The 15,913-nt window shown below is 38.6% G+C and overlaps 1 protein-coding gene across 2 annotated transcripts in view; it reads left to right on the forward strand.

Moving 5' to 3' along the window:
* CRIPT (CXXC repeat containing interactor of PDZ3 domain) overlaps positions 1-12,516 on the forward strand; it is a 49,912-nt gene extending 37,396 nt beyond the window's left edge. The window contains exon 6 of one of the 2 annotated variants that reach the window (XM_062571928.1): positions 12,322-12,516. In XM_062571928.1, the coding sequence (XP_062427912.1) occupies positions 12,322-12,469 (148 nt within the window). In that variant the 3' untranslated portion in view covers positions 12,470-12,516. Of the gene's footprint in view, positions 1-3,381; positions 3,729-12,321 lie in introns of those variants that run through there. The other variant, XM_062571929.1, reaches the window with a different exon arrangement.
* The last annotated feature ends 3,397 nt before the right edge of the window (positions 12,517-15,913 follow it).

Here is a 15,913-nt window from a genome sequence, read left to right on the forward strand (position 1 = left end):
CCTTAGCTTCCAAAACCTATAAGACCTCCAGAACTGGTGGGAAATGCTGATCTGGTCTAGAAAGATTTATCAACAGAAAATGCCTTTGTCACCATTGGTTTGCATATATTTGTATACATGTTTGATGCTAGCCAGCAAAACCTAGCCTTTCTGTCACCTGAATAAAACCATCTTCCTGAAAGACACCTAATCTTCACTAAAATTCAGCCCTTGGCAAAATACCAGTCTAGATGTATTCTCAGGATACTCTAATGTCAGCCAGCACGAACCATTGCAGGTTCTAGGGGACACAGGCTTCCAGTACAGACATGACCTGGGGCTTTCTCTGAGGGGATCAAATGGGGAGGGTTTTGTTTTTCTTTTGTGGAAGAGGGATTTCTTTCAGGGTTAATTTTGACATCATATTAACTTCATTAGTTCATCTTTTGTTTGTTTGGGTTTTGTTGTATTGTACATGTCTAGAATGCCATAACAGACAAAGTGCAAACATCAAACAAATAATGGTGGGACCAAATAAGGATGTCAGACTATAGCTCTGTTTGTTTGTTAGTCCTAACTAAAATCTGATGGGTTATTTTTACTCTGTTTTGAGTTCTCTCTGAATATTTAAACTTTGTACTATGTTCAAGCTGATTAGTTCTGCTCATTGTTACAATGTGAAGGATTAAATCTAGTGTTTCTAAATAACAACAACAAAAAGATGTATTTTGAGAACTGCTTGGAAATAGGCCCAGACTGCCAACTTTAGTTCTGGACCCTGTATTTTCATCATTTAATTGACTGAATTTTGTTAGTTGTCTGGAAAGTAGCTTTGATCTGCTGTGTTTATGCACTTACTTACTTTCTTAGACTTAAAAAATAATCATGTTTTCTTGCAGTTTATCTCCCTGTTAAAATAGGATTGAATGCTTTGAAAATACAAATGGACTAGCTTGCTCACTCTGGTATGGCCCAGAGGAAGAGGGAGAGGGGTAGTTCTGAGCCTCTCTTCTACACTTTCCTCATTCTCAGGAACTGAAGGTTATTAGGGAAAGATCATTTTCATACTTCTGAGTTTGAAAACAGTGTATTCTGTTTATATTTCCTTGTGCTTGCACTCATGACCAATACAGGACAGGGCAGCAGATGGTGGAGAGGGGAAGGGAGGTGGAATATGCCTGACTGTGCTGGGAGGGGCAGCCCACAGCTCCTTTGGTAGCTTGCTCTCCAGGGTCTTTATGTAGTATGGGATCAGTACCAGAGTGGATGGGATCCTGTGACCTCTGGTGAAGTGGTGGTGAAGTTCTAGGTTCTGATTTTAACTTTAACACATGTTGGATTTCCACTGTTGCTGATTTCTAATGAGGAGGCATGCTGAAGGGCTTTTCTCCCTTCTTCTTTTCTCTCTTCTCTCTTCTCTCTCCTAGCTCAGGTGTGGAGAGAGAAGGACCTATGAAAAATCCCAGCAGTACTGAAAAAGCAGAGGGGCAGTAGAAGTAGTGAGGGAAGAACAGATAACGGAGAGCAGGGCAATATGGAAGAAGTTTGCAGGTTGAGGTAGAATCATTTTTGTCTGAAATAGAAACTCAGAGCTTTGTTGTGGTCCTGTTTTAGTAAAAAGACTGACTCCGCTGAAATTTATGGAAAAAATTTTAAGCAGGTGAGAGCTAGGCCTGTAGTTTTTTTTTTTTTTTTTTCCTGCAGCTTTCCTGCTTTATCTATAGGTTTACTCTATATCTTTAGCTCTCCAAGGTGGAACGAGTTTGTTCAAAGCCTGTTCTATATGACCATGAAGGTCAGATGTTCAAATACTGCAAAAACATCCTCTCATTTCGTGCAACAGACAAAAACTGCTTCAGCATTCATTGCCGTTGCACGACCCCAGGCCTTTAGTTTGTTGTGTGGATGAGCAGGGAGGGGAGGGATAGAGCGGGCACTGAATGACTGCTACCCGAACGGAATTAGCGCTACCCAGGAGGTGAGCTTCAGCTACGTGCATCACGGTGAACTTGAAATGCTCTGACCAAGTCGTTCTTTCTCCAGGATATGCACATCTAAAAGGAACTCTTCAATTTATATGGCAATTTAGCAGACTCACTTACTTAAAATCTTGGGTTTTTCTGGAAAGCAAAAGGGATATGAACAAAAACAAACAAGCTAACCGATTTTCTAAACAATTAGCTTTATTGCAAAAATATACACTGGGCCTCTTGGAGACGATTTCATATGGTACCATTCTAAGTCCTAAAAATAGTACTAGAACACTGAAAAGCTGACTGGCATTTAACTGTAATGGAGCTTAACACCAAGATAAATTTATTTGAAGAAGTATTAAAAGTGCCAGGATAATAAATGTACTTAAAATGTTCTGTATGCTCTTGCAAAGCCTCATATTCTTCCCTGCTGATTTTTCCTCTAAAACAAAATAAATGTTAGCAATAATATTGGCTCATATCACCTTAAAAAGCTGTAAAATCATATATCATAAGAAATGGGATTTCTTTGCCAATGAAAATAGAAAAAGATTTTCACATTCTCCAGTGTCTTGGCTTTTGGCATCTGGAGTGAAATCAGCCATTTTTGAAAAATAAAAGATTATTTTTATGGAAAACTTACGCTCCTTAAGATGTGAAAAGCTACAAAAAGGGGCTTTATTGAAATCATTGCAATTTTTAAAAACAATAATACAACTCCCATCTTTTCTAAAACTAAAACTAAATTAGTTTTAGTAAATATCTCACAAAAAGAATAAACTTTTCTAGCAAGCAAATGTATCATAACAGACCTTGATTTTTTTCAGTGTAGCATATTGATGAGATCAGTCAATAAAAGTTCAGAAAATTTCAGAAGTGAAAAAATGTGTTCTGACAGATTGAATGACACATGGGAATACTGCATCGATCCTGTCAGTACTGCGTCAGCACTACTCTGTCAGGAGGAGAATACAATTACTACATAAAAATAATAAATCTTAGCAGAACGTCAATCTAAATGTAGGGATAAAAGTGTCAGAAGTGTTCATATTACAGATGAATTCCATGGGAAAACCTTTACCTTAAAAGCATATTAAGCAAAGTGCATGAAACTTAGGAAATAATATTTTGAAGGTCATCTAGGCCTCTCCAACTCTAGTTCCTGTGCATATAAACATATTTACTGTTCCTCTTGCAAGAGGAGACTCCCCAGGAACACAAGCTTCTCTCTCTATGCCTCTTCATCTCTTCGTTTACTCGTAAGCCAGGCAGCACCACTGCATATCATCATGTCGCACTCTGGCATAACATAGGCACTTGAATTCCACAAATCAAGCCTACCATTTCTAGTAGCAGGATACCCAGTCCGGCTTTAGAAATGGCAAATGCCAAGGAATTAACAATCCGGCCTTCTCCTATTTCCCTGCAGCCTAGGATCTGAGCCCAAGAATGCTGGCCCGCAGAAAGGAGCTTATCTGTGCGGAACGAGTTACTTGCGAAGCATCGGAAAATAACACGGATTCTCTGACAGACCTGCTTGTTGAAGGAAAGCTCCATTTATTGGGGCAGAATTTCCTTAACTTGCATGCACAAGCAAAGACTGGAATACACAGTATTGGATAACTAGAAGGATAGACTGATGAAAATTCCAGGAAAAGTGAAAACTCCTTTTCAAGCTTTTTAATTTCCACAATATTTACTGCAGATCACAGAAATCACATCAGCAACCTGGGGACTAATTTTCTACCAGAAAATCTCAGACCACTCAGCAATACTAAATAAACAGAAAAATAGTAATTTATTTTAAATCCTTTTCTTGGCTTGCTTAAGTCTCAAACACAAGACATTTGTCTTGAACAGATACTACAAAAACCCTTCTTATGGAGTGTGCATCTGCCAAATTTTAGTCCCAATAAAAAGCAGAAAATGTTAAGAGATACGAGATTAACAGATGACCTCTGAGATCACAAAGGGTTGTGATCAGGTATTACAGCCTAGTGCAGGAGCACTGTAATTCCATAGTTTGGGAGAGGAAGGCCAGCAAGGTCAAAGAGATTTATAATGCATTAAGATTTGAAGAGAAAGTGAAAAAAATTGTCTTTATTCATAGTGCAATGAATTTCTGCAGTATTTTGAAAAGCACCCTTAATTACCAGCATAAGTTCACAGCATGCTGAAAAGAGATATGACCGTCTTTGTAACCATCCTGCAGTCAGTGACTAAACACACCCAGGAATGAACATCTTGCTGAAAATGAGAGAACTACAGTGCTGGTTACAAATAAAAGCACAAATTTTGTTCTCATTTGAACTGTTATTGGCAATAACTCCAGAGCAGTCAGCAGAGATCTCCAGATTTACTTCTGTGAAAGAGAGGACAGAACCAGTCCCGAATGACTTACTTTATTGGTTTCTGCTCTGCTTGCATAGAAATCATAAAGAGAAGAAGGATTTAGTTGTTTTTATTTAAGCAGTTTGGTCACGAAACAAGTCTGTTCTAACAGCTTTTTTCAAATTGTATGGATAAGTGGGAAAAGAACACCAGAATAAACTAATTTTACAGTAAGACAAGTAAAGCTATATAAAAGTTCACATGATTGATATTAACTACAAACATTTTAGGGGAGATTAGTGAGACATGAAAGTACAGAATCAAAGGAAAAAAAGCAACCACTAAAATTGACTCTCCAAGGAAAGAATAACAGAAATTTAGAAGCACAACTGAACAGCTATGAAAGCTCATCTAAACTGCCTGTCTTGACTGTCTGTCATGAAGATACTGCATAGCATTAGGAGGACAAAGGAGAAATTCATTATAACCATTTTTCTCGGTTGTTGAAAAACATGTAAAATCTCTTCTGTGACACAACTGTCAAGTTTTAGCACTTGGTACCTTCAAATCAGAATGAGGATCTAGTGCAATACACTCAGAACCTCAGCTAACATCCTTCCAGCAATTCACCACTAAAAAGAAAAACAAATTGAAGACAGAGTTAAATAAACTGAAACACTGACAAAACTGAATTCTGAATTCAAAACTGAAAAAGAATGAAATCCCAGTAATATGAAAACTTTGGCTCTCTGAGCTGAAGTGATATTCCAGATGGGGATTATTTGGATTTACAGTAATAAACTGTGCAAAGCTAAAGGAATGGTAATAAAGAATGAAAATGAATCTGATTATTAAATGGAGAGGACAGGAAAATGTACAGTCGGAATATGAGTGTGTTAGCCAGCAACATGAAACAGGATACTCTTTGCAAGAAATTGGCTCCAAAGCTGACAATCCTGCAACTTGTCAATTCTTTTTCAAAACAAAACCAGCAACTCTTAATTAGATCATCCGTAGTGTGTTATGAAACCTCACTGCTGCCTGCACCATTATTTGATGACGGGAAACAGTGAAGGGGTAAAATAAACCCATTCATCCTTCTCTTGCTCCTTAGGCTGGCTAGCAGAGCTGCTTTGAAGTATTAACCCTGGGAGCCTACTGCTGCGCTAGTGAAAGCTTACGGAGGACCCCATTCCTCAGGGAAAGGGGTGCTGCAGCGCCTTTGCGCTGGAGCCCTAATCCCTGGAGGTTAGTGGTAGTATCCCGTGAACATTTACCGCCTTCCTCTTCACTCTTAAGGGTGATGGGACAAGCGATAAAGATATCTGGGGTGAGAGAGGGTTTGAGGAGGGGCTCCTCAGTGCCATCAAAACTAGCCATAGTCAAGACCTCACGGGCCAAGCAGGGTATCTAAACTTCTATGCCCCATTGGGCAGCTGGTTCAGCCCCAACAGCCTCCCTTCCTCTGGGGGAACAGTGATGGCAGCCAGGGAGAGGTTGCCAGGGGCTGCTCTACTACACTCCAGGGCATCAATAGATCCAAATCTTTCTTAAGGCAGGAAGAGTTCATTACAAATGCATTTTAATTCAATGTGATACAAGGCTACAGATGACATTCACACCTACAAGCTCCTCACAGCTTAGTTTCCAGTTTGATCTCACTTCTCTTCAGCAGAGACCACCTCCCACCCCTCTGCTCCAGCTGGAGTCCTGCACTGCACTCACAGACATGCTCTGGCCAAATTAAATATTTTAAATGGGGAAGCAGTGAAATCATTTCCTGCTGAGGACTGAAAGCCTTCTGAACACCTTTAACAGGTCACAACCTGATGCACAACTTAATGTTATCTAATGATAACCGGAAAAATAACTAAACTATTGTTGGCAAGTAGCATGAAATAAAATCACAAGCTAAGTTGGGCCCAACCTCTTATTTCCCTCTCACTTGTTCTTCCTTTCTCTGTTCCTTACCAGCTTAAAATCTTAGTTTTCTTCCTTAAAGCAGCCTTTTGGGGTTGAGAGCAGGAAGTAAAAGCCACAGCCTTTGAACACTTCACTGTCTCTCAGCCTTTCAAGAGAAACACAGCAGCAGCAGGGAAGAGCCTCACCTTTCTGGACACAGTGATGCTCTGAACTCTAGATGTCTGCTATTTCTGCACCAGCCTCCCTTTGCTTAGTCCATTGCTGTGGTTTGCTGTTTCTCCTTCAGTTTATTCATCCCACTCTCACCAGAACAGTCTGCCTTTATCTCCATCCATTACAGAATGCCCTTTCTGGATTTCATTCTCACTCCCTTCTCTCTAGCCTCACATAACATGTCCAAACACACCTGCCCCCTTGTCCTGCTCTTTTTCATCTCCCTAAACCCTAAATGCCTCTTCCACAGCCCCCCTCTAATATCCAACACTGTTACTTAGTATGTTCTGATCTTCTGCTTCATGCACACTTGTACACACTCACGCACGTGTTCCTAATGCACAGGTCCATGGTTAGTTGACCTGCATTCGTTAGGTTTAATAGAGAGATGATTTATACATATAGGTACCTGTGCTTTTGAAAGGACTCACATCAGAGCAGTGGCTGGTTCCCAGTTTTCTTGTTTGATTGCAAGTTCAGGTTTATCCATGAAGGAAGGAAAAGATTAGTTCAGGTTTGTCCTGAGAGTAGCAAATTAAAAAAAAAAAAAAAAAAAAAAAAAGAAAGCAGAGTAGACTAAAGTCCTTCTGATAGAAATTAGGCCAGATTAAAGGTTTAGCAGGAGGAACGATACCATAGGGGAGAACTTTGTATGGAAAATACCTCTTTGTATGGGGTAAAAATGCAGTCAGATGTCACTGAATCTTTACAAACCACTGAAATCTTTGGGTTAGTATGTTCTGGTTCCTATGTGAAGAAAACATTTATATTTAAAGCCCTCTGTTTCTATATTGTTTCTTAAGTTATATTTATTGCTTGACAGTGAAAAATTGAGCTACACCTGTTATATCTAAATCTCTTAACAAGTTTGAAATACACCAGAGTGAAACATCTATTTGACATTTAAAAGAATGAGACAGTTGTGTAGTGTGTTTAACTGTGTCATTGCCAAGCACCTCGTTTTTGATGTATAATATATTGTGCTCACAAAAATGTGCCAAATGTTTTCTAGACACAATGGAAAAGGTAATCCTGAACTTAAAGGAAGAGTAAAATCTACATACTTCTTACATGTCTAGCATATTTGGCTGTTAAGACAGTGTTACTTAGCACAATCCTAAAATGGAGGCTTTTATCAGGGCTAACATAGAGTGGAAAGAAAAATTCATGCCCCTAATTTAAACATTATCAGTCCGCAGTTTCAGTGATATGTTCCAAATGGATGGAAGTCAGATGGTAATTTTAGATCGTTGCTTTCAGTTCTCTAACTTGAGCGATATCCAAGATAGATGGTGGACACCTCTAAAATAGCTTCTACAGTCGCCTCAAAGACTTCATCAAGACCTTAAAGTTGCTGTCATCCTATAGGACTTACCTGGTAAAGTGTCTTCCCATATCAGTTTAAACTCTGCTCATTTTTCACTCTGTTGCAACTTGAGAAGGCTTTGGGCAGTAACACCCACTGGAATTATCTTTTGCAGGCTCAGGAAAATGGTATATGTGTCATTCTCAAATCACATTTTTTTTTTCAGGAATAGTGCTAGAAAAATGAAAATTATTGGCATTCATGTGGGGACACTCTTAGTCATGCTGAGCAGATTTTTAGACCTTCTTTTTCAGATTCAGTGCTTTTATCTGTCATTAACGTATGGAGATCTATTAATGTTGTTTTGAGGACAATGTATTGGAACTCTTGATCTCTGAAAACTAGAGGCTAGGTAAGTTTCTGGCTTCCATTTTCCACTTGCACAGTTTACAGGATCCTGTGACATGTTCCAGCAAATTCAGGCTGCAGTAATATTAAAACAGCTACAGAAAGTGTTGGCTACACAAAAACTGAACAGTGAGCTGTATTCACTGCATGGAAACAAAGAGCCCATTAGACAGCAAGGTTAAGAATACAGAAAGGTATTTCAAACAAAAATCCTAAATCTGGTGAAACTTGTGCAGATCCTGAATGTTCTGCACTCTGAGCAGCTCCATATAAATGAATGATGCTCTTCACAGCGTGTAAAATTTCACACATGCCTAAGTCTTTGCACAATCAGGGCCAGTTTTTTCAAAAGAGTGTGACTTGCTTGGAGATATTTCAGAGGAAAAAACCTGTGGGGCTTCCCATAAAAATTGCTGGCACTCTGCTGCTTATCAAGCGGACATTAATTCACTCATATGAGATAAAATGTAGACATTTATATCAAGTAGGTAGAAGTTTGTACCTATTTGTAAATGAAAAAGTTACCAATAACACTTCTAAATTTGTATGCTTCCAATAATACTTCTAAATATGTACGGGTTGATTTCTTGATCCATATTGATTAACTTAAAAGTTTTATAATATTACTTCTCTTACCTATTATAGCCCTGCTACCAGGCAAAATTTACTGTGTATTAGCGGATAAATCACAGTAATTTTCAAAGAGACTGCATGGAAAACAGTTTCTATTATTTATTTTATGACCTTAGATGTGGCAAAAGCTAAATCTTCCTATCTTAGCTCAAGCTAATTCAGCACGAAGTATACGAGACAAGAATTTATTGTTCAATTTGCAGCTTGAGGATTGAAGAGCAACATATTCATTTCAGGAACAGAATCTAATTTTAGAAATTCATTTCAGGAACAGAATCTAATTTTAGATCAGTAGTGGAGGTGCTATGAAAATGAGAATGCCAGGAGTGTCAGTAGGACTTTTCAAGAGCAATCCCAGTATAGTTCTTGAACAACAATGACTGCAAGGTGAAAGGAATCAGGGAATAGTCTTCACCGGTCTAAAACGGAACCTGCTCGATCTGAAAGTTTTCACCCTCCAGTTCTTATCATGGACGTGGCCTCAGACTATTTCAGATAAGCACTTCAGCGTTAAAGTGCTCTTCAAGAAAACAGAAATAGTATTTGGCCCACTTGGTGCTGGACTGCTTAGGGATAGACGATGCCAGCACTTTAAATAAGCAGTCTGGGGAGACCCGTGGAACATCCGGCAAGAGCAGCTACTTTTAATCACACAGGCAAAGGTTCACGTTGTGTGACAGTACACAGAGTCAGTGTCACATTTAGCAAACCAGATTTACTGGACTACAAAATGTCCAGAGATCAGATTCAAAAGTTTCTGGAGATGTAGGCAGGAAGCCGGTGGGATTTTCACAAGTGCCTAAGTGCTTATTTCCCATTGGTTTCTCACTGGGACGTTCTTTGTATTACTACTTTAAAAATACTTATAAAAATAGGATCCTAGGTATCTCAAAGCACACTGCTTTACCTCAGGTCACATAAAGTTGGTAGCTGCCTGTCAGTAGCTGCCTGTTAAGTAACTCTCATTACCACTATAGTTAATTTTAGGGCAAGTGCCCTATGTCTGTACCAGGTTCCTCTCAGGGCCCCTAGCCTAGGATTGTATGAGGCCTGGATGAGCTGACAAGGACAATCACTACATGAATCAACTACACTTAATCAGCACATGAATCAACTATTTCTTAGTTAATCGAATTGCCTTGAAGTCTTTTCCATCTCCCAGGGTGCAGTAATCTCTATGGATTTTTCAATAGAGACTGCATCGCAGGTCTACAGGGAAAAGAATAGTTTCCTCACTCTTTGCGCTGGCCTTCATGCTTAAAAATCATCTTTGCATGCAAGGATACTTCCTCTTTCCACTCCAGTACTCTCCAACCCCATACCCAGATTGGCCATGCCAGAACGCCTCAGGCCCCATCTCCAAGCATGCTTTCCTGAGCAACTTCCTTATTCCTATTTTTAAAAGTCACACATTTTGAAGATACTGGAACACATGCTCTTTGCGAGCCTACTCTCCAGTTCCTTCCCTGTTCCACACTGCTTAGTGCCAATTTTTAATGCATAGCGTTGCTGGAAGGTCTGTTACGGAAATATATAAAATCTATGCTATGACTTGCCTGAGAAAAAAATGGTGGGGGGAATGTTCCTGAGATGGATTGCAGTTTTAGGATTTCAGAGTGTTTAGAGGTAGAAGTAATGAATACAAAGCAATGTCTTCAGAAAATTTTGTGCGGTGCATTCAAGGATCAGCAAAGGAGCACTAGATGGCACTATAGTAATTTTCAGTCAAAAGGAGTAGATCAAAACCAGGGAAAGATGGACTCACGTCTAACTCTGAATGGGCAGCTCTGATCTCCAGAGCGGTCTAGGGAGATTCAGAAGAAGCAGAGACACAGTAGTCTTTCCAAAGATTATTATATACCCTTCAGTAGATTGATAAGTTATACACATGATGAAGAAAAGTGTCAAAATCTATCTGAATGCTTTCATTTCACAAAGTAAAACAGATTATGAAGGCACCTGAAAAGCTGTTATGTTCTATTAGACCCAAGCTAAGGATGCTCAGATTCAGTTGTAAGCCCGATACCTCCAAAATCATTTCACTCGAAAGCACACCAACAATTTTGTGTTATCCAGGCAATGGGATAGATCAATGTCAGCCTGCACGTACAAGTTAGATTACTTATAACCACAGTATTTTGTGACTAAAATGAAAATTTGACTTAGTGAGCCAAAGCTAACTAGACTTTAGGATCAGACTCATGGGTTTCATCTTCTTTTCTGAAAGAGTTAAATACTGACTGCTGCTAATTTCTTTTAATATTTCTCACAACTGTTAGCTAACACCAAAGTTTCATAAAAATCATGTTCATAAAAATAGACAATGATCTGTTCTCTCTAACAATGACTGAAATAAGTTTATTTCTGCGTCTGCTTTTAGAACTTTTCAGAAATATAGTCTTTTATGATACAGAATCAATATTTCTGTGGCTTATATTGTCAAATACATACAGGAGAAAATAGAGACTATTTAAAAATCGTACCTATTCTTGTAAATAGAACTGATCTAAATTAAATTCAGGAGACTGTTGCCATATAAATGACATGGTCTATCCTAGATTTGAATTCTAAAATGCTGTAAAACCAGATTTATAAATCTGATAAATCTTTTAAAGGAAACATTTAAGTATAGAGTATTCACTACAGCAGCAATGCACTTTTTTATATCATCATTATTTTTCTATTATGCATTTCTATGAGTTACATTTTGCCTTCTGTTATATTCCAGGTTCAGATTCGCAAAGGGTAATTAGTATCTATTCCACTGGAATCAGTGGGAGTTAGTTATCTTAGAGATATGCTACTCTGACATTTAAGTTTAAGGAGAGATTGGCATGAATGTTTAAGTTTCTAGAAGTAAATCCTATTCTAGTCATATAGCTACATATTGCTTGGGAATATTTCCAGCTAACCGGCTATCTACTTGTCAGTTATAAATAATAAAAAACCCCAAATAGTACCTTCCTTTACTATGTGAATGGTCTTTATTAATATAAACAGCCTCACTGGAGACAATAGGATTGCTTAGAAAAATAAGCAGTGGAACCAGTATTATTATTGCTCCCACTCAGGCAGTATGTGGAGGTTAACTTCCATGGGCCTTCAGTATATGGAGGATGAAGGAGAGGGGTCCCAGAGTGAGAGTGTGAAAGTCTTGCATTGCATTACTGCTTCAAACAACACCAACTTTTAAAACAAATAATTTAAGAAGAAATTAAGCACCTCTTATGTTGGAAATGTACTGTTTGTCCATGCAAGGCTAAACCTGTGGTAAAGATGAGAGACACATGAAGTCCACAAACACTTTATACTGGCTCTTTTAGTCATATGCCGGTGCTCTTTGAAACAATTTCTGTGTGGTTCTGAGCACATCCTGAGAAGATGTTCTAGTTGTCCTACTTCTTCTAATATGTACTCTAATAAGGACTCCTTTAATCTGTGCTTTAAATCTCCTTTAATCTGGTCACTGTTTTACACTTTGAGATGTACCCTTGAGGCCTCCTTTTGCCTCAAAACAAGCTTGAAACAACCATAACTTGCTGCTTGCTTTTTCAGACATGTCTACGTCTACATTCCTGAATTTGATGTTAGTCCTGATAGACATGTCCTAAAAGCAGACTCTGGCTTAGATGTAAAATTGGTCTGTGCAGTTTGGAATAGCATAGCACTCACAGAAATACTTGCTGCTGAAGGAAAGATCTGATGAGACGTGATGTTCATCCGAATTTGCAGTCAGAGTGGCTTACCGAAAGGTGATCCCATCAACCCATCTGAAGCCCAGAAGAGCAGCTGGAGAGATTCCTGAAGAAGTTGTCAGGACAGTGGGGTAAGGCTGTGGAAACAATGGCCATTGCCCAAAGCTCACTGTTTTCACTATCACTGCAACCATACAGAGTGACATAGAAGTGGATGAAACAGTGCCTAGTGCTGCCTTCAGCGAGTACAGACGCAGCGATGCTGTATTGCTGCCCAGCTGTGCAAGCCGGGAACAAGGTATGTGCTTGACGAATGTGCTTGGTTCAGTGCTAACTGCGCTGCCAAGCCAGGGTGTGTGTGTACATGTGGGGATGTGAGGAGGGGGATCAAGAAGTTTGCCTTACCTAATTCTGTTACCTGAGCACTATATATCTGGTCTAAATTAGTCACCTATGCTCCCTTTCTGTAGGGATGAATGTAGGGTAAAACATCCTGTTCTAGGGAGTTTAAGCTCAGAAAACTGTTTTGGAAAATGATTACCTACTCTTTAATTAGCTAGACATCACACCATCATGAAATAGTTTAAAAATATAACACATTTAAGACAATTTGCTTCCTTTCTAGTGTGTGAAATCCACATCTAAAACCTTTCTCAGCTTCTTTAGTTATTGCCATGAATTTACTTTAAAATAAGAAAACTCGAAGTCTTTGCTGAGATGGTACTATAAGAACTATATCTTTTAATGTCTAATCTGTAGTAAGTCCAGACAGTCCTAGTATATGAAGTAAGTGCTAATTTTTTCATAAACCTGGTTTACCCTGATGTAAATGACATCGAATTCAGATGAATTGTGTGATTAGTATTCCATCTTTTTTATTCTCATTTGCCTTTAATTTTCATTCGTGCAGCTCTCTTCACTTACGGCTTTATTTGTATTTCTCAGTTTGCATTTTCAGCAATTTTACATTCCTGATGGAGAGTTAAAAGAAAATTTGAGACACATTTTCTCTTGTATTTACCATCTTCTTGCTATTGATTATTATTTGTGCATACCCACATGCACATGTTTACACAACAGGATCATTTCACTCAAATCATTCAGGTGTTTTGACATTGTATTGACTGTTCCAGTACTTCTTCCATTCTTTTAAGTTTAGCAGTTAGCCTTCAGAAATCACATTAGTAGCCATTACTACAGAACATTACAAATTATAATCAGATTACTATAGGAATAAATAGCCTAAATCCTCAGTTCGACATCAGTGACCTTCTGTGCTCTGATACCACAGGGCAAGCATAGAATTACTTTGCTGCAGTGTGTGGGGATCTCCAAACAGCATGGAGCTGCAGCCAGGAGATCTCCCACAGCACCTCCTGGCAGGTAGTGCAAAAGAGCTAACGTGTACTGGGCAAAAGGTTTTGGCTGCTTATGGCTTTCTAATTGCTGTCTTCCAGTGCTGACTCTTGGGGACTGACTGGTTGCTTCAATTTATGCTAAGATTATGCTGGTGGTCAAGTGTTCCCAAGACTTGGGGAACAAAAAAAGGATTTTAAAGCAATTTTGCAGGTCTCTCACACCTAAATTCAAAACCTTGGCCTTTTTTTTTCATTCATTCTTTATCCATTTGCATCTAAATTTCATTCTGCAACTCACAAAGATGAAGCAATGTATTATTTTTATACCACAGTTTGTAGCATCCATAGGTCAGGATCAGAAAAGAATGAGGAAGTCTCACAGAATAGGCTCTTGCCTAAGTACAAAGGCTGAACTTTAGTATCTATAGTTATATATATATGTATATATATATATATGAACTTGCATATATATACACACAGATTCTCTTAGAACTCTATTTATACTAGTGTAAGAATATGGCTTTTTAAAAACTGTATTAGTGTTCCTAGGGTTATAGGACAATGTCCCCCACAGATGTGAGGAGAGATCTTTTTTGAGGGTGTACGGGGTACCACAGGCATCTGAGCTCCACATCAGATTGCTTAGCCTCTTTCTAAAGAACAGGGGCACCTCCAGATGCAAAGTGCTATTAGGGTTGAAAACTGGTCTTCCATGTTGAATATTGCCAGGCAGCGACTTTTAATCTTGCAGGACATTGTGCAGTCACAGGGACCCAGTACTGAAAATACAAACCTCGCCGCACATTTGGGTAGCATTAACTAGGTTTCAGCACAACCTTTTCCTACTGTTACTATAGCCTGAAAAACTATGCAAATGCATTGCTGTTGAAGAAAAGAGGAAAAACTAAACAAGTCCAGACAACAGAACAGCCAGCTCACATTAGTATTCTGCCATGGTGAAACAATCCAGAACATTCAGACAAAATAGACACAAATGAAGGTCTTAGAGGGAATATAGCTGGTTGAACAGGAATAGCTGTAATCTCTCAGTGGTGCCACAAAACCCCTTTGAGAAAATGAATTTTGGAACACTAAATTTTTAACTGTTTTTCAGCTTCTCTGGAATAGTACAGTGTGCCTCAGGCCACTCTAATAACATTCCTGGCTTACCCTGCTGTAACAATCTGTTTGTAAAAATTCATCCAGTTAGATGATTTGGGTTTTATATCAAGTTGCTTTAGAGAACATCCATAGTTGGAAGTGCATAATAATATGTTTTATTATTGCTGTTAAAAAAAAAAAGAAAAGAAAAAAGAAAAAAAAAAAAAAAAAGAAAGAAAACCCAGAAGAGAAGTGATTTGCTTTTTTCCCATTGGGGAGGTCTGTTTTGTTATTACATTCTACTCAGTGAAAATTAATGACTCTGCAACCAGCAGGGAAAAATTGTTCCCTGGCTAAAATTTTCAAAAGTAACTAATGATTTGGGGTTTCTTTGTTTTTCACGTGTTCAATTTGAAATACCTTAAACATAAACCCATTTTTCAGCAAATGCAAAGCACTGACTTTCTGCAGATCATCTGCATTACCCTCAAAACCTTCAGCCTCTGTCATTTTAAGGTCATGGTAGATGTTGTTTACTGCTAACAAAATACAAGTATGTCAACTTGCCAATTAGTAACAGAACACTAGGGGCAGACTTACGTATCACAAATAAATAAATTTCAAAGGAAAATACTTTAAAATATAACTTCTTCCTTGCATCTGCAAGAACCAAGTTCTGTACTCGTGGGATGCTCTGCAGCATGAACAAGCATGTAAGCAAAAGACGGTGTACCAGTTGAAGTAGTCATTTCCTATTGCTCAATAAAGGAAAAATCAAGACCACATTCTGCAGTCCTGGGAGGTGCTTGGACAAGGCATAGTAATTTTTAATGTCTTTTATGGAGATAGAGCAAAATGCATCTTTATAAAGATAGTTTTACCTCACATTTTAGGATATTTCTAATTTTCCGTTTGCAAATGTTACCTGTAGCTTTGTGTGCTAATAGGCTCTTGAATAGAACCACAGAATAGTTGAGGTTGGCAAGGAGCTCT

Source organism: Rhea pennata, chromosome 3 (assembly GCF_028389875.1).
Source record: "Rhea pennata isolate bPtePen1 chromosome 3, bPtePen1.pri, whole genome shotgun sequence".
Classification (NCBI taxonomy): Eukaryota; Metazoa; Chordata; class Aves; order Rheiformes; family Rheidae; genus Rhea; species Rhea pennata.